At 47.0% G+C, this 20,158-nt stretch overlaps 1 protein-coding gene across 1 annotated transcript; it reads right to left on the bottom strand.

Moving 5' to 3' along the window:
* Positions 1 to 1,787: 1,787 nt before the first annotated feature.
* Positions 1,788 to 19,651, bottom strand: LOC131265040 (uncharacterized). The gene is made up of 6 exons (XM_058267301.1): positions 19,634 to 19,651; positions 10,816 to 10,871; positions 4,106 to 4,927; positions 3,123 to 3,565; positions 2,783 to 3,031; positions 1,788 to 2,702 (listed from the first exon to the last, which is right to left on the bottom strand). Exons 1-6 carry the CDS (start codon positions 19,649 to 19,651, stop codon positions 1,897 to 1,899), a joined length of 2,394 nt encoding a protein of 797 aa, XP_058123284.1. The 3' UTR covers positions 1,788 to 1,896.
* Positions 19,652 to 20,158: the final 507 nt, after the last annotated feature.

Raw genomic sequence — 20,158 nt, 5'->3', positions numbered from 1 at the left:
TAACAAAACCATCCCTTGCTGTGAGAAAAAAAACTGCATCCAGTCAACGGAGGCCCAGACCCGGCACGGTCGTCGATAATGGCACTAACCTTACCTCAATAAAACTGCACCTACCGCAGGACGTGTTGCTGGTGCGCACGGTAAACAGTTCTTCGGCTGTGTGCGTACAGGAGAGGGTTGAGTTTTATGTTGCGTGAACTTTCATGCGCTGCATGCAGAGTGCCGGGCAAACGAGCTGTGTGTGCAGTGGCTGTGCTGATCGAATTTTCTAGTCGGAACCAGCGTCACTAGCTGGCATCCACGCGCCAGCCCCGAGGCATCCTCTTTCTGCCAGCAGAACCGGCCAGTTGACCGGGTTGTTAGATCAAATCAGCACGATAATGTGCGAAGCCTTTACGTGCCACAAAGGAGTTGCATTTTATGACGCTGCTTTATGGTCCTGCCATCAGCTGGCAATTGAGAAATAAACGAGTCCTAGCTAATTGATCCCTTCCGTACCATTTCGCTGCAGGAAAAATCCACAGGTTTTTAATGAGCGTCCTGCTAGAACCGAGCGTATGATCTGTTAACTGTTTTATGTGTTTAATTTTATTGCATTATTGTAAAGGTCTGTAATTGAATGAGAGGGTGGGCAATGTACCGTAAAAACTGGTAAAAAGACAAACTTGTGTATTTTATTCTACTCGCTGCTAGCTGAACTAAACATATGGCTTATGCAAAACTTGATTTTGAGAAACGATCATGCTCCTTATTGGTGAGCCTGTGAACCCCTCTAGCATATCTGAATTTATATAAAATCTTCATTTTACTTTGCTACAATTATAACGCATTCCAATCGTTTCGTTTACTGAGAACGGTCAAAATGAAAATACAATATTATTGTGATAAGCAGTAATTTTTGTAGACTCACCCTGTACGCTTCGGAAACGTGAGCTTAAAAGCTCTAGTCATGAGCTTTACAAGCTCTTACTGAAGCAAAAAATAAGCGCGTAGCTCAAATTGCATCAACAACGCAGGAGAAAAGCGAGATCTAAAGTTTTGAATGCACCCTTGATGGATTTTAAATGCTTTTTGAAGGGGTTAAAATGGAAAATTAGAATTCTCAAACTGAATATCCAGCATTGATTTCGATCGATAACACAAGCAAATTTAACCTTCAACTGTGCATTTAACAGACATACAATATGATTTCAAATTCGACATAATGAGCTTGAAAGCAATCGTTATAAATCTAGAATACTGTGCTGTGCAGCATGGTATTTAATTTAGTTGGATATCGATAACTAATTTTACAGATTCTCTTTCAATACTATGCTTTATTAATTTGCCTTATTTTGATTTTACAAATAGCAAAAATATTCAACTGATTACATCACCAGAAATCGTAACAGCTTTAGGTAAAATTTCCCATTTTTCTTTCATTCAGAAACTCACAAAACACAAGCTAGTTATTATTTTATCAAGGGTTATCACTAGTGGAAGCTATTCCGTTTGTTTATTTCATTCTTACTGCTAAAAGAAATGCACTTATCAGATCGGGACGCACTAGCGAACGGCGAACGCCATCCACTCCATGCCTACCATTCACTATTGTAGCTAATTTAATTCAACCGATGAGATGAGGCAAATGTTCCCTGCCCACCTCCCTCCAGTCGGGTTCGGTTTTCGTATCCTATCTAGCGTAAGTAATCGATGTGTCAGTCTCGTAAGTCTTAGGATTAACGTGCCGGACGGTCGGACGGCCGGCGACCATGCAACCGAAAGACTTACAAAATGTCATTGGCCATTTAAAACCTACACTAACCACTAGTCATCAACCGTGAGTGAGCCGCACCAGGCCCGTTGGAGACGATGTTCAGAACGAAGCTGTCCCCTGGGCCGCTACCGATGAGCAGGCTAATAGTAGAAAAATCTGTATGGCGACGGGTTGCTGTAGGATGCGTAATTGTTATAGTTCGAGTAGGCAGCGGCCGGTGAGCTGACCACGGGCGATGGGTTGTAGAGGGCAGCCCGCTGGGGATAGTCATACTGCTGAAAGGGATTCTGGGCGAGGGACTGCTGGAGCTGGGGCTGCTGGTAGCCACCGTACAGCGCGTACGGGTTGTACTGAGCGGACTGGAGGGCGGCCAGCTGGTAGGCAGTCAGAGTTCCTAGCGCGCCCGACTGGTACGGGTAGTAGGTCGAGGGCCAGCTGTAGTACGGCGTGATGATCGGCGTATAGACGGGGTACGCGCTCTGACCCAGTCCGTAGTCGGACATGTACGGTACGGCTTGCTGAAGGTACGACTGCGGCTGCGGGTAGGCGGTCAACTGTTGCGGAACATTGGGTGTGACGGTTGGCGCGGCCGTCTTGAGGCGCAGATTGGCCAGGAACTTCTCCGTGTCGAAGTGGGCCATCGCCTGCTGACGGTTGTCTTCGATCTCGGCCTCGATCTCCTTCGGGGCAACGCGTGCCTCATAGTCCGGACCAACTAGCACGCCACCGGCAGCTTCGTCCGAGGCGGCCACCAGTCCGTACTTGCCTTTGGTGAGTACCTTTTTGTTGAGAGAAATCGGTAGACCCAGCGATCCGAGTTCGCTCGGCTTGATTCCAGCAATGGCCGTTGCGACTGGACGTGCGACTGCTAGACCACCGTCTCCAACGACGGCCGTGGCAACAGGTTTCGACGATGCGACACCTCCTTCTCCAGCAATGGCAAGACCTAGCAACAAGCAAAGGATAGAGAAGTGACCGTTAGAATGGCTACCAATCCTCTGCAGAACTCGTTAGCGCCCTACTTACCGACGGGTTTCGCCTCGGCAATGGAAGATTCCTTCTCCTGCGTTTCCACCTGCACGCTATCCCCACCGGATCCTTCTTCCCCGACGTTTTCCTCCTCCTCCTTCTCCTTCTTCTTGTTCTCCTCCTTGCCCTTGAAGCCTGGGAAGGTCAATTTCGTGCTACTGGGCGACTTCTTTTTCTGGACCTCGCCAGCGGACGCCGGATTTGCAGACGACGGCACCGTCTCATAGTTGGCTGTCAAGGCGGACACTTATGGGTCGTTAAAAAAAGAGAGTTCCAAGCGCGAAAACGAAAACAAAAACCAATGCCTCCCCTCGACATTGCCTCACAGAGTACTTACAGTCAAACAGGAACCGAATCGCATCGTGATCATCGTCGGCCTGCTGAATGTGAGCCAACTTCTGCGCGGCCACACCCAACTTTTCGAGGTTTTCCGTGTACACCTTCTTCTGGTCAGGCGACAGCTTGCCCGTCTTCTTCACCGAGTCCTGCAGCGCCACCAGCGAGGCGGCCGCATTCTGGATGTTCACCAGATAGTCACCGAACGATTGCGTCACACCGCCCGCCTCCTCCTCGCTCGCTTCCGGTTCGGGTTCCTTCACGGTGGGCTTTGGTGCTTCATCCGCCACCTGGTGGACCTTCAGCTCCATGTCTTCGTCGTCACCGCGCAGGATCTTGCTCACCACCGTGCCATCGCTGTTTTTGCGGATCTCCAGTATCTGCCCACGAGCTCCACCGTAGAATGGAAGCTTCAGCACATCCGTGGCCGTCCGATGCTCCGGGCTACATACCGAGCAAAACAAGACACACAAAATAGTTAGCATTTGCTTGTAGTCTTTAAAATGACAAAAGATTTTTTATGTCTCAGCTCAATCTTAGTAACCTTGACCGAGTTGACACCACCCGTCGTCAAGGTTACGTGGGGTTTACCTAGGAAGTAGATGGCCATGTTCAGGACGGGCAGGAAGTGGGTTTGGAATAAATGACAGAAGATGGAGCGGTTGTAGACAGCAGTTACTTTGAAATGGTGTCATGCATATTAACTACGGGAGAAATTGTAATACCAGAGTAGGCTAGGAGAACCAAGGTAGGAAAGAAGGAAACTATACACAGTGAAGATGAACTATGTACATTATAAACACAAGTCTTTGCTGACTCGATCCGCTGAGATGATCCTATGGTTGTAGAATGTTGCGTTGGAACTTGGAAGTAATGAAATGATTATTATTAGCTCGATGGTCATATGTACAATTCGGATGATATTCGATGACGTGAGGTGGTTTGGATTTGAATCACTGTTTATTGTTGGGTTACGTTGATTACTTCACATAATCGACTATCAGATCGGCCTGCGCGTGAGCTCGTCCGTTCGCACCGACGATTGCGACCGATTCTGGGCGGAAGAGAATTTTCGTACTGCTGCCTTGCTTCAGGATGGCGTGCGAAACCGGCGTAGAGATCGCCGTGCCACCGTTTCCGGAGATGGCCTTCGACGAGGGTTCCAGAATGAGCGACGCTTCCTCCCGTTGGTCCGTCATCGGTGAGCCATAGAAGGGATAGTACTCGGATACGGTCGGTGCTACCGGAACGCGTCCTACCGGAGCATCGGCCGTGGTGGATCCAATGGAGCTCACTACGACCGGGTTCCCCGATAAGCTGGCGGTATTCGTCCCCGAAGTCTGTGACTTTGGTCGTGATGGTTTGGCCGGTGGAAGTTGCTGCCGTTGAAACTCCTGCTCTTTTTTAAGTGGTCCTTGGGGCTGTGCCTGTTTTTCCGAACCCACCAGTTCGTACGACTGCAGCTTAAACTGACCACTCGGTTGCTGGAGGGCTTGCAGAAACGGTGCATTCATGACCCGTTTCGGTTTCTTCGCGCGCGGTCGCTTCGACCTAGTTGACAACGTTGACTTCGGTTGTTCCAATTTCTCTGGCGACGCGTCTTGTGGTGGCGGTGGTGATGATGATGACGGTAACCTTACCCCATGCTCCGGACCCGTAGTCGGTAGTGCGGGGTAAAATCTCGCCTGGTATGGCACCGGCACCAGCCGGCTGAAACCACGCCCGACACTGCCAACCGCGTACACTGGCGATACGGCGAACGGCGGATATGGCGCCGGCAGCTCGGTCGCATGGTAAGGGAAGAAGCTTTCGAAGGAAGGAAGAAGGAGAAACGGGAGAACGAAGGAGTATAAGTTGAGCGGTTGAGCAGTTGGAGCACCGGGTTATGTCGTCTCACCGTTGGCAAGCACACGCGTGTGCGAGGGGTTATTCTACACGGGATGATGCATTGGTTATAAGCGCAAGCGTCGATCGATCGATCCTCTGACACACACGGTTCCGTTTGTTGTTAGACGTTTTGGCAAGCGATATAACCGTCCCTATCAAGCCTTTTCCCTGGTGAGTAGCAGCTTCCTCGGCGATAGACATTCCTTCGACGCTCTCGGATATAAGAGGCGCCGAATTGAGGTAGGTGTTAAAACCGGACAATTTGGTTAGTAGCACACATTGAAGTCCTCGTTTGGTTAATACCATGACCTCTTGTTTTGGCACAAGTTTCGTTGATCGTCCAGCTACGAGGATCTCCAAACCGTCCGTAGGCAATTATAGGCGACATTCCTCCGCAGCGTCATAAGCTATGGGATTTATACAATGATCATGCATGAAAGTTGACAACATGAGTTCATGAGTAGTTTTCCTCAAAATAAAACGCACACCAAACGGAGGTTCATTTGTTAACCTTTTTTCGTTGTTGTTTTGTTCTTTATTTATCTGAAAAGTCCGTTAAAATTCCTTACGTCTACAGTATACGCATTATTAGTAGTTAGTTGATGGAAGATGTCAGTCCTTTCTAGGCAGTCGTCATTCTGATGAAATTCGTCAGTTCGAGCTCGCTGGCTTCCCGTCTGCATGGCAAGTGCGCTCTCCCGGCGCAGGAGTTTTGTACAATCTTATTTACAGCCGTCTGTGTTAAAGGGAGTGCATTCCTAGTGGTGGAGTCGACTACGTCCGATAGTACACAACCGGTCCACTGGCAACCAGTACCGCATCGAGCGGCAGACTACGTTTAGTCGCGTTGATCGTATTCGCCAGATCCACTGTCTCCGGTACGGCGTAGATCTTCGCACCTGGGCCGGCAATCGTGAGGCTGCGCGGATGCGTTATGGCCGTCCCATTCGGACCGACGATTGCCGTTCCTCCGCTACCCGCCGTTGCCACTCCCCCGGGCCCTGCGATGGCAATACCTCCGTGGCGGACTCGCAGTCTCTGAATCACTAGGCCGCTGCCAGCGTCTGCCTGTTTCGTCCCGAAGATCCCGAACGGGCCCTTGTTCTCCGCCGGCGGATCTTCCTCCCCGGTGAGTGGCTTCTCCTTTAGGTCCTTCAAATCCTGGGCCGTCTCACTGGCCTCCGTCGAAAGCTCCGTTGCTGGTGTGGTCGAGTGTATACTGAAGCGCTGCGTGAAGTTGTTGAACACGTTCGAAATGTTGAAGCTCTTTCCCGCGACCTTCTGCAGCATAACCATCTCAACGTCCGGCTCTCCATCATCGTCCTCCTCCTCCTCCGTTTCCGCGGAGGCTTTCGGAGGGCCACCCATAAACTTATCATTTGCCAGCGCTGGTTCGGCATTGTCGGAAGTTCCCGCGCCCTTACGCTCGTCATCTTCCTCGTCGTAATCGACGGCTTCAGCGATCTCCTCGAGCAGTTCCTCCTCTAGCTTGGTACTCTGGACAGCATCGGCCACCTCCACCACCTCGTCCATCACGCCCTTCGGTTTCTTTCCCCCCCGCCTGCCCTCCAAATCGAGTGACTTTCCTCGCAGTTGCACTCCCCCGAACGAGGCGAAGTTGATCGTGCTGGGAATGTAGCGAATTTCACTCGACTTCCCGTCGGCTGCCGGCACACTGATCGGCAGTATGTAGATCGGGTTGGACTGGCGCAGTTCCTTGCCGGTGCGCACGATCTCCGGCATGACCGGGGCCGAGAAGGTGGCCACCGGAACGAACTGGAACGCCCGCGGGCTTGCCAGCGTCGGAAGCTGGAGATACGGTGCGGGATAGAAGAAAGATTGCGCCCGGAACGGGTGTGGCACGATGCCTTTGGACGCTTTCTGCGGCTGCGGGGCCACCTTCAGCTGCACCAAGCTCGGCGGGAAGTAGGCCGGCCGCGGATAGAAGTAGCCCGCACCGTCGAAACCCTGATCGCTCCGCGGGAACGCCACGTCCGGCTTCTTCTTGTAGCCCATCGCAATGTTGATGCGCTCAATTTCGCGCAGAATGCGGTCCGTCTCCTCGACCGAGCCACGCTGGTTGGTGAGCAGCGGCTCCAGCGACCGACCATCCGGCAGCAAGCGTATCACCTGTTTTTCGATCCTGCAAAAGTCGAACAAAACGAGACCGATTAATGGCGTTGGAACGGCTTCATCTCCGGTTTGGGGTGGAATGGTGAAAAGAAATGGAAAAGGGACGGCTGAGGTGCGGTGGAAAAGGGACGGCTGAGGTGATGCGAGGAAAATGTGACGGAAAGCTGGGTGCGACAGATTGCGAGTCCAAGAATACGATTTTTGCCAGCTTTTGTCTTCCCAGAGCAGTAAAAATGGGTTAATCAATTCATCGCGACCAATTATGGTAATCAACCTCGATAAGTTTTTTTTTTTTCATCCGCCCAACGCTTGACGCTAGTGCTAGTTCACATCATGCATATTAATTTCGAGGCTTAATATTCTGAGACCTAGAAATAGTCTAAAATTAAGTCAGCATTCGCTTCGCTACTTTCCCCAGGCTGCCAACAAACAACTCTAAGAGAAGGGAAATTTATGCAACGTTTGTTACAGGAAATCCAATAAAATCTAGATCAACTGGAATAATCACGATCGCAGATAGGATTACTTTTAGTTCAATATTTTATTTAAAATGTTTTTAAGCACCTCGCCAAACGTGGATCGTTTGTTAAATGGATTAATTTTGGTTCTTCATTTAATGTTTGTTCAGTAACAAAGTGAAGGAAACAAAGGATGAGTAAGAAAAGAGAACACACAGATGAAAGAAAGATGAAGGTAACAAGAGTAATATTAATTTCAGTTAACATACCTGTACATTTGGTTACTAGAAGCTACGCTGTTATTTCTGAGCTTTATTGGTTTGTATTATGGCCATAGTATGGTAGTACTGTGTTTATTAAGTGTCGCACTTTTCGCCTACCACCGCCATCTGCACACAGTCACACCGAGCCGCACAGTTCCGCCAGCCGATATATCACACCCGAGTACGAGGAAGGGCCGAGCCCCGGAACGCGAATAAGGGAGGGCACTTGAGTTGGGCATGTTGGAAGTGGCAACAACCGACCAGGAAAACACACATCACATAGAGGACTAAGACTTAACTAAGCTGATTTGTTTGCTATGCAACTCGAATGAAGCTGTAAAAGAAATATCGAATGATATATTTTCCCCTCGTTCTGAACTAGATGTATTTTATCTTGTTGCAGATAAATCAGCTTATCTGAATACCATTTGTTATCGGTAACTATAACTTCTTTTATTGATCACACCTTTGCAGCTCTTTGAACTGATACATTTGTAAAGAAACAATAATAAATAACTAATCATTAAAAGACTGAACTTGACAAATGACAGACCGCCAGATAACATCCAATGATGATGATCTTGCCTAGGTCGCTGGAATTACCTTATACTAAGATTTTTTTCTTCTCTTCGTTTGAAACGGTACACTGGCCATTCGGTAAGCATTCTATTTGCTTCGCCTATTTGTAGCGTGACCGTGACTGCTAACTGCATCCATTCAGCCATTGTACGGAAAGGGCCTCCCTGAATAACTTGTTTTCTTTTCCTCATTTCATCTTCCTACAATTAACAAAGTACCGAGAACACTTGTAACTGGTTTCGAACGGGGCGCTTTTTAACGCAAGCATAACCATGTTAGAGCATTAGCAACAGTTAAAGCATGCCATGGTTAGAGAAAATGGTGGTGTACCAAAGGGTGTAACGTTAGTTCAGGTGGAAACGCGGGGCCCCGGCTTGCTGCGACGAAAGGGATGAAATAAGGAACTCGATCCATCAGCTAACTCGGCCACTGCGCCCGAAACTTGCCCAGAAGTGCTGGCCAAATGCAGGTACAGTTAACAAGCTGACGAGTTTGCTGCCACTTTAATGTAATTCGTGCCGGGGGTGAAACACGCACGAGCTGAAGACCAGTTCTTGGTCGAACGGTTGCTAGTTTGTAATCCAATCAAAATTAAAAACTTTTACAATCTTAAAGACTTCAACTTATTTTAGTGTTGAACGATCACAACTATTATTACTTTGTATGTAATGTTTCGAAGCTGTGAGTTTTATTCATAATATTGTTAATTGAAGTGTATCTGACACTTACTCTGATGCGTTTCAAAACCCAAAATTCTAATACAAAAAAAACATATTATACCAATGTTTTTTTCGAATTTGGGCTGAACGAATTGATTTAACCAGAATGATTAAATCAGCAGAAAAAGTAAAGAACCACTATACTTAATTACACAATCTACATGTTCCTCTGACCATGACCATGACACAAGAAGAAAGAACTCATGAAACAACCCATTCCTGAAGGTTATCGATCGTTATCGCCTCTTGACAACTCGTTTCGTGAATGATTCAATTCATCCTCCTCGGGTTTTCAGCACCGAAAGCAAAAGGTAAAAACGGTTCTGCTAGCCCGAAGATGGTCTAACGCCACCACAGCGGATGGCGCGGTCCCGATAAACTGTTCTTCGCCCATTCATCAAACTCTATAATCAGGCGCGCTCCTGCGCCTCGACCCCACAGCACCCGACTCCTCCCCCAAACGGTATTGGATTAATGAAACCGATCAAAAACACGATTCCGAACATGATGATTGAAGGTCCCACCGGCCCCACCGAAAGGGGTTGGATCCCTCGTTGCGGAGGGAGTCATTTTCGCAGGGGGCACGAATTGGCGATCGTTGGCACACGGGCAAATCCACATCCCTCCCCTTCGCGAAACGCGGCCCAGCAGCTTGTTGTCGATTAACGGTTATTAAAGCAGGCAGCAACATGGCGCGGACGGAACGCGAGCACGATCGCAGGACGCGGCCGAGTATTTGCAGAGTCACGAAGAACATCCGCCCCGTTTGGCATAGAATGCCCACTTTTTTTACTAGAGACTATGGGAAGATCGATAGACACGCGAGAAGGAAGCCGATAGACGTGTTATTACGCACGATCAGGGAACCGCTTCATTCCGGCCGGAACAAAAAGAAAACAACAAATAAAATGACCGCAAAAACAATAAAGGGGAAAAAAAACAACACACACACCATTCAAAAATTCATCCCATTACCACACAGCCAACAGCGTATTAGCGGGACAAAAGGTATTAAACTCTAGGAAAAAGGGCGCACTAGAAAGAATGGAGGTATTATTTTTAGTACAGAAGCTTACAGCTAAACACATTCAATTACTGACACGACACGCTCAGGAAGAAAGAACGCCCCGCGATCGTGAGGATCGTTGCTCCATTATGGAAAAGCCTCAATAAGGAAAAATGCCCGAAAGAGGGCTGATTATAAGTGAAAATTAAGAGAACCCATCAAGAACATGAGCACGCACGCTGCTTGAAAGAAAAGAGAGGGGAAAAGAGATACATTGAAAATCTGAGAAGCAAGTCTACGCGTTTGAAGCCTGCAAGGAAGCAAGATTAATTTTAGAGATTGTCTTCTTCATCGCACTACGATGATGGGAGGAGGAACATGGGAAATGGGAAATGGGAACCGCGCACATAACCACGCAACAGACAGCAGGTCGCGTTGTAATGAGTTTTAATGTAAATTTTCGGCAGCACATTCTCATGTTCCGTTCGTTTGTAATTCTATCTTGATCTCATTTTATCTTCCTTTTTTTAAACCAAGTTCAGCTCATGCTTCTTTTGATGTTCATGAGTAATTTTTATAAGGCTGCAATTAATCTCCTTTTTTTAATTTAACTTCACTAAAACAGAATCCATTGCACATCAACACTTACTGTACGGCCTGTGGACGGCATTGTATGCTAAGCAGGGACGTCGCGAATGTTAACACCTGGAACGAGAATGAAGCAAACAAAGAAGAGATGAATATCGGTGTTGAAATAAAATTGGAACAACGCTGGTTTTAAATAACTAGCGTAAGTAACCTTCCTAGCGCGATGAAACTTCTCCAAAATGTTCAATAAATATTCCAACATAAGGCAAGGACCGTAAAGGAATGTTCAATTCTTTCGCTTCTAACGCTGGTCGCAAACAAGTGTAAAGTCTTGCGAAAGTACAATCACCATTGCAAGACGTGTCGGAGATGAATTATTCATCGTCGCAAAGTCTGTACGATTGTCATAAAATTTGGTTGAAACGCGCAATGACAAGAAATAAAGCGAACAGCAACCTTACTTAGAAAGACTTTAATGCTCGGAGCAAGCGACGAACACACAAAATATACAAATACGTATCATTTCTAACGAAACCACGTAGATAGCGAGGTACCGTCGATCATACTGATAGTATTGAAGGATCTTTTTTTAAATTACGAGGTGAATTGAACAATGATTTCATCGTTGTTTCCTACCTCTGATATAAACTTACTCAATGTCAACTAATTAAATTGTTACACACACCTTGACTTCTATTTTGACCAAACAGATGTCCAAACCAGCGAATCTACTACTATAAATACTTGATTTAGAGGTCAAGTTGGTCCGGAAAGCTGATTCAACTTTTTTCGTGCCATTTTAAGCCATCCAACAGCTCGCCAAACGTGCTGAGCTGGTGGAACCATCTTGGATTCCCGGTTAGATAGCTCATTAGGGGGCATTAACGGTACGCACGTGGTGGTGAAATTCTATTCTCTTCAGAGAAGTTCTCTTCCAGCAGTTTGCAAACCCAAACTCGTTGACCCCCCATGAAGAGGCCCCATTCTGCGGACCGGAGCCGGGGCATGAGAAGTTTTGCTACCGTCAGCTGAAGAACGTGGAACAAAACCATAACGAAAGGGGAAAAATGAAGTCAGACAAACTAGCTGTTGGACACCTCGTCTGGTGTGTCTTCAGCTGACACAATCGACACAAAACGGGTTCTTGTGAGGAACAGCAGGAATCTTTATTCTCTCTGGTTGAGATGAGTCGAAAGCATTCCGCAAAAAAAGGAAACGCTGACAAGAATGGAAATTACATGGATGAAAATTCGTTTGTTACCATTTGTATGCGAGTGCGACATGCCTCAGAATAATACACACTCCCAAATTTTGTGGAATGCATGGTTGAATAAAAATGAAATAAATGATTCATTCTTAAAGCAAAACACATTTAAGTGCGATGCAATCAAATTTAATCAAGTCGTTCCCCTAAAATTAATCAGTATTTTGTGTGCCAGATGAATGCCGACGAGAGACGATATCCCAAATACACAAGTCACACAAAAATGTGTGAAAGAAGAAAAACAACCTTATCCTTCGAGAATCATCCCCGCAAAGCGATTTGGGTCATAAAAGCCTATCTTTAACGATGCTATAAATTTGCCTAACAAATTTATTACCATCGATCCGTCGACCGAAATGTGAATTTGGCAAGCAGAAGAACCGCGAAACGAAGAGTGTGAGTGACAACACTTTAAAGCCGGACCCGAAAGGGTTAACTTTTTCTCGCATGATGGCACCATCTACATTTTTCAAAACTTGACGAAATAGACATTTGCGTACCTTCGTCAACAGTTATGATAGCTACGAGAACGAAACAATACGATACGCAACTCAGAGCAAAGAAGGAACTGAACGAGTGTAATATGATCCGTACGGTAGTGGAAACTCGCGACTCGTCAAGCGCCAGCTCGAGAAAGGAAGTACACGAATGAAAACATAACTCTTCGCACCGTAATTAGCCACAAATTGCCGTCTCACTTATCGATCCATTAGGACCACTAATGCCCATTAAAAACCTGCCAGCAGGCGAACGTCCTTTAGGGATGGTAAGGTAGGATATCCAGCTCCTACAACAACCTGCAACCGCGATCCGATTACAATCACCAGTGGCGCAATGAAAGACAAATATCACCGTACGAGAAACTCCACCTTTCGGGCACCAAGATCAAGATGTGTTCTTCACAGTACGTCGCGTGGAGCTTGTGAAAGGAATGTTCACTGCATTCACTCCACTCTGTGTTGTGTTGTTGACGCCCTCCAAGACGAGGATCTCGGCAAGTGTTCTGCTACGCTTAAACAATCTCCGACGATGCGGAAGGCCAACCTTGCACCGACTCTGGCTTTGCAGTTCTTCGTTCTACGTTCTCCCTCCGAAAGCCGTAACGCCGTCCGGTGAATTTATCGCACGCATCAAAAGGTCGAAGAACCTCTTCGGAGTGTAATTAAAGAGACTTTCCTGCTGAGTGCTTCTCCGGCCTGGTGTATCATTTTCAGCACGACGGAATGCAGGCTTGGTCTTCAAAGAATGAGCAGCGTGGTAGCTCTTTCATTTGGATTTAGCTCTCACGGAAACATTACTACCATTACTACTACCAACTGTGCCTTCTTTCTATAACCTTGCACTGTAAACTATATTTAAATCCCTTACTGAAGTGTCAACCTCAACTTTATTAAGTATAGGTTTAACTCTAAGCCATCTCTGATTAACACATTTCGCCGTCAACGCTGAACGAAAACCCCGTCGAACCTGTCATCGTCTACACGAAAGATCATCATCATCCTAATGGTCATTTTTAAGATGTCAGCATTGATTAGGCTACAGGCGAATAGCCTGATGTCGAAGAAGTCATTTGACCATAGGAAAAACATAGAATAAGGCATAAAAGGCTACAGACGAAGTAGAACTCTGCGGGACGACCCGTTTTGTGCGATGGTCGGTGAAGATGTTCCATCCGTTTCTTGCCTCACGTTGTCAGCGAAGTGACAGCTTAGCTTGGCCGAGATTGAGAGATTCTAGCCTCCTAGGGGCAACGCCGCAATCATGGCCAACTTAATCGCTGCTATAGAGCGCAAACTGTAATACTTCACTCCGCGTCCTGTCTCGCGAGCTGCTGTGATCCGTGCAATCAGTGCGTGTGTGAGCCTCGGCGAAATGTCTTCATTCGTTTTCTGGACAGCTTGGAGTGAACTCTCGCCGGAGTCGCGGGGATGCGGTCTTAGGGCAGCCACTAATCATCGTCAAGCGCTGATTTGTGTATTTACGTCGTGTGGGCTTTTACCATCCATCTTCATCTCTTTTTTTTTGTGAGTATGTTCTACAAGCTGAACCATCTTGTTTCCACAAACTTGCATGATGAAAAGGGGCAATCCGGGGTGAGTAGCTATGATTTTATTAAATGACCATAAATTTCCACACTACAAAACTGGCTCAGAATGCAACATTTATAAATAGCCTTTAACCGGCTGTGGGCTAAGTGATATATTTTCCTCTCATTACAACTTGTAATCGACCACGACATCGAATAAATTTCCATCCGCCCAAGACCTTCAACGCCTCCCCGTGGTGCTCATTAACGATGTAATTATTCTTTGGCAAAATATTTCCCTTAAGGGAGTGTCGTAAACACCGGCGATCCTTGCAACAAACCCACCTTGGGCCTACGATAAAAGAATCCTGCGTCCATCGTTCGGGATAAAGGGAGCAACGAAGTCGTCACTCGTGCCCTTGATACCGAATGCCAATTATGGCCAATGGTGCAAAGTGTGGTTTTCTCCCTTGAAACTTGGTGCGCTCCTAGGCGATTCGAAAGGAGGAAGTGATTTTCAGCATCCTTTAGTCGGAATGAGACAAAGCAAAAGATCGATATCGAGTTCAGTCCCTACAGAACCCGGCGAGATTTGCTGATTCACAAACAGGTTTTTTGGACATAAGACGTCGGCACCGAATCGGTGCCATGATTGGACGAACCGGTAGCCAAGCGTGATGAAAGCTGCTAATGATAATCGAAATCAATTACTTTAATCACCAATAGTTGAAAGCAGGCAAGCATGATTGATGGTCCGAAGTAGAGCTTCTGTGATCTTTCATTCTGTTCCAAACAATAGGAAGATAAGGTACGTGGTTCCTATTGATTCGTCTTCAACATGCGAAAACTTTACAGCCACAGCTATTCTGTAAGAAATACAATTTATTACCGCAATAAAACACCGTTTGCCACTGATTAGCAAACATCGTTCATGCACGCTCCTTTTTTTTGCATCATTTTTGCGCTCGCCTGGAATGCGGTTCTCCGAGCGACATAATGTTGGTCAAGCCGGGCGATGCAACCGAACGGGACATCGGACCCGGTGGCCAATTGTTTCGGGCCGGCGAAACCAGTTTTACGGTCTCCCGTCGAAGTGTCCCGTTTTTATTGCCCTCCAACCACCATAAGTCATCCGCCATCTTGAGGGCGAACCCCCGTCAGGGTGTTTCCCTCCCCGGGTCACATGAAATCAATTATTTTAAGCCAACCTTTTCGGTGTTTTGTTGCCGTGCGAACGAGGGCTGTGTTTTTTTTTTTTTTCATTTAAACAAGCTCATTCGGGGGTGGAGTTGGTCGTGAAGCGGTTAACATTCCTCGGAACCATCGTTTTTCGCATTCACAGTTGAGCACACAAAACAACGAAAAATAGCCAAATGTTTCACGCGTCAATCGCGTTTTCGGCTAAAACTGGGCTGGAGAGAGCGACCGGTGCACGTCAATTAACGTTTCGTCCGACAAAGGCGTAAAACGAACTCACTGGAAGGATTTTCTTCTTGATTTCCACCCTCCCTCCTGGTGCTGGGGCGGTGGGATGGGCCTGCCAGCCTAATGATCGGTCTAATCAATCTCATCCGCTTACGGCCGCCGGCTGGGATAACGATCGTTTAATTAATCGTTTTTGGATCAGCATCACCTCCACCACGATTGCGCCCGGTTCGAGTTAAGGCCAAGTTAAATTAAACAAGGAAAAAATAGCGAGAGTATCGTAAAAAAAGCGGAACAAACTGCAACGCGAAGACTGAAGACGCTCCCGGCACGCACGATCACGAAAATGTACCGTTGGCAGCACGGTTTCGCCCAGCCAATCGGGGTGCAAAAGCTCTCCTTTCCCGCCCGGCAGCTGGAGGACCGGTTTTTCCTTCCCTCCCCCCTCCCCCTCCTACCAACAATGTAGGTGCCGTACGTGCCCTGGAGCCCTCCGGACGGGGGAACCCACCGGTTTGCAGAACCTCCGACTGATCGGATTATTATAATAAAGAAGAAACGGAGGCAGACGGCAAAAAAAAGTGTATCGCTTCGGGTTCTTCGCACCTCCGCCCCGGTGTTCGTGGGACCTCCCGGTGAGGGAGGGGAGGAAATATTCCGCCAGTCCGTTGACCCGGGCTCGAAATTGGTCCCAAAAAGCAGAACGGCCCAAATGCAGACGGCGAACGCACAAGATCGAAGTCGAAGTTTGTGGAGTGGAAAATGGTGCATAAAAATGTTAGAACCAATGGCTTCATCCTGATTGAGGGCGAGGCAACAAAAAATCTAAATCCCCGATCGCACGGGGGGTTGGGATTATCCGGTTCTATTTATATTCTTCCTCGCCCAACTGCGGAACTCGATCAAACGATCTTTCTCCGGTCGATCGATAGAATCGCTTCGCCAAACGATGGTGTGTATCATGTGGAGCAAAGTAAGCGTCGGTTCGTTTCCTTCATTCGCCCAAGAATGAAGCTCCCGAGCAAACTTTCCGCTTCGTTCATCCACCGAGGCAACAAAGTCAGCAAACGCTCGGCCACAGGAAATCCACCACGGCGAAGGGCGGGAATCGCAAATAGCAGCGAAAGCGAACGAAATGCGCTTCCCATAATTCCCATAATTGGGTCGGGCGCGCTAGGGATGGTCGGAAATTTATGATTTGCGTACCCCACCGTAACTGGCCAGCAACTAGCCAACGCGGCTGGGATGGACAGTGAACACAAGGATAATTGTCCACAGCCACCCGCCTCAGCGGGGTATTTGCGTTGAAGAACCTTGCGGTCGTCGCCCTCCTGTACGATTTCCGTGCCGCCCGGTTTTCCTTCCCCCCGACGAGGCGCTGGGAGGGAAGCTAAACAAAGATATATTTTCAAACCGAGCCCCACCGCACATTATCGTCATCATTCACCTTCGTCATTATGCCACGGCGGGGCCAGCGTCTCGGTTGCACCGAACAACTGATTGCAAATCACTGCAATCACAATCGCGGTCCCCTTTTGGGCCACCGTTTCGGGGTGGAATTTTTCCGGAAACAATTCGCGCGAATCGGGAGCTGCTAATGATGGGCCGGTTGCTGATAGTTGCCCGCATTTGGTCCTATTTGTTTACACCTATTACACATCAGAGCTCCTGCAGCTTTCGATAACAAATCGAAACCGATCGAAGGCGGTAGGTTAGGAGATCAACGTTATGTTCGTCCATCGTTACCACACGCTGTTCTATTTTCCTTCCGCCAGCGTTCATTCCCGTTCCAGAAATGAGAGTTGTGGTATGACACAATTGTGGTCTAAAGGCGAGATATTTTAACCACCTCTGGTTTGCAGCTTAATTGAAATACCAAGTGCATTCAAATGAGTAGTCAATTTCAACTGTCTGAAGATGAAATTCTTTTGAAGGATTTAAATTTACATCTTGATTTATTTGTTTACAATGTTAAATCATTTTAGGATCCTTTTAAATAGAATTATAAAACTATAAATTAATGTTTAGAACCTGTTCTCATTTTTATTTTTGCACACTCCAATCACCTTCATCCGTAAAAGTCAATGTGACTGACCTCACACACTCCAAAAAGGGGTCGTTATAATGTATCTTAATGACTCGGGTGCAAGTCGTCCGGCGGCTCTCTTGGAAATCCCCACCCAAAACCACCCAACGAGAGGCAACGTTCTTGCGTCGAATGGTAAAAAGCAAGCAAGGCGTGCAGAACCAGATCACCATCTTCGGGTGGTGGACGACCGACGAACGAATGCAAAGCCGTTTATTGTGCATCGTATTGTGTTGTGTTGGTAGCCATAAAAACGACAAAACCACAGCCCCACGAACGGTGGGCGTGCAGCCAACGCTAATGACCAAAGCACACGGCCAAGGACATTCAAGGGCGAGGATTCTTTATCCGGCTGTGATTTGTTTTCTTTCCCGTGATCTCATTTAACACCGATTTTATGTGCCTTTAACGAGGGCTTCTTCTAGTGAGATTTTTTTTTTAATATAACGAGGTGCACTCATGCGAAGGGAAATGGGCAAGGGAAAACAATTATCCCGAAAAGCTGCATGTTAAAGGAACTCCTTTGCATACTCGCCCGGGCAGCCCGTTTATCGCTCCCGCGAACCAATTTAATGTCATCAACGCCACCGGCTAGACGATAATAACAGGCTGTCGCCAACCGGGGGCACCTTTTGGTTCTTTTCCCACCCCGCCAACAACCCGCGCGCAAGTAATTGGTCGCCCGTACGAACTCTGATTAACGATCAGATCTGTGACGATCCTCGGTGACGATCCTTTCGTGCATCCTTCCCGATGCACATTCATCAGCATCGTCCGGGTTGACTGATTGCAAATTGTGTGGCAAATGATGATGCAATTAATGCTGCATCATGTGCTTCATCTGCTGAACTTGGGTGAATCAAGGGAATTAAGAACTTCTCCAAAGAAAGCAAATCGATCATTCACTATTGAAAATTCTCCCCACCGGATCACGCGATGAAATAGGACCTGACATTTATGTATGCCCGTAAATCAGTAGCCTTTTTTTTCCTGCAAAGCACATGGGAAACAGCAACAATTGCATTTTAATGAGGGTTTCCTAGCATCTCCTACCATGCGCCGCCTCAGGTGGTCGCTTCATTAGCCCCAAGGGTACGCGCAACACTTTCCTCGCATAAATCACTTTCCCAGCGTTTCTTCGAGCACCATCTTCGGACCCATCGGGGCGCTACCCCGGTTGGAAGTTCTTATCGCTTCCTTTTGGGGTGAGTGAACAGTTGATTAATTCGATTAACACCCCACCGGAGGCACCTATACCCAACCCTTATTTCAGTTTCCCATGTTTACAAATTAGTCAACTATTTTCTAAAATTGGTAACATCCTCAGCACACTTAGAACCATCGTCGTTTGATTTATGAGGACGGAAATAAGCCGAAAAGTCTTCTAGCACAAGAATGGAGAAATATTAGGCCCTTTTCTACCGAACTCGGAAACTTTGCTCGAGTACATTCCGTTTCGACGAAAAATGGGTGATAATTATGCACGGCGCAGAAATATGGTCAAGGGTGGCCCTTTCTACACCGGGCAAGCAACACCCATAATTAGCATTAATGTAATTACGTTTTCCTCTGCTTCACACTTGAACTTCGTCGTCTTCAGACCTCCGCCAGAGCTGACAAGCGAACAGGGGAACATAATTGACAAAAGATGAAAAATAAAAAATGGAAACCCATGTCTGCTCGGAGAAGTGGCTTCATGCAGGAAATGAACCAACGGAGCTCATGATGTTGTATGCTAAAACATCTCTCGGTTTTCTTCTGCTGAAGACGAATGCTGAACCGAGTGAACAAAACAAGCATTAAGACTGGCAAAGAATGCACGGATCGTTCGGATTGTTTGGCAACAAATTATAAGACACACACACGTACACCACAGGTACCATGAACCAACAAACTTGACGACAAACTTTTCCAGTTCCGATGCAAAGCACCCCTTAGCAGAACAGGAATTCGCGGTCGGGGTTTTTGTATGCAAATTGATTCTAATTTGGTTACCCTCAATCGTTGCACTGACTGAGGGAGGCTGGCGGAAAGATATCCGCGGGAGGGGTATCGAAATTCATACCGGCATGACATACCTTTCGCTTGATGGCCATTCCTCTTCTAGACAAACACCACTTAAACTACTTCGCCTGGCAAGAAAGTACACCACTCGTGAGAGTGTTGAGGAGAAAATATTTGTTCAATGTTTCGCGGTTAACGCCACAGCAATACGAGTAGCTTTCAGTTGTGAGTTGCTTGCCAGACCATTTAGCACCTTTCGTTTCCTAATGTGAGATTTGACAAGTGAGGAAGTGTTCAAATCGTTTGTTTTAACACTTATTTGATATAATATATCGATAGTATCCATAAGTATGTGTAAGAACGAATTAATGCATTATAAAATTATTAAAAAACCAAACCAAAATTTCCTATAGATAACGGAACCCAAGTTACCCATCTTCCATGCTTTTCCATCTCGTCAGTACTGATTGCAGCAAATCATCCCAAAGCCTTTCAAATTGGACTAATTTTATTATCTCGTTCGATTCACAAGTATAACACCAATTCTTTCTTCGGTTTTCTCGTGAATCGTATTATCTAGCATTCTCAATTAAAAATGC

This window comes from Anopheles coustani, chromosome 2 (genome assembly GCF_943734705.1).
Source record: "Anopheles coustani chromosome 2, idAnoCousDA_361_x.2, whole genome shotgun sequence".
NCBI lineage: Eukaryota > Metazoa > Arthropoda > Insecta > Diptera > Culicidae > Anopheles > Anopheles coustani.
This window is presented reverse-complemented; position numbering and strand designations above follow the sequence as displayed.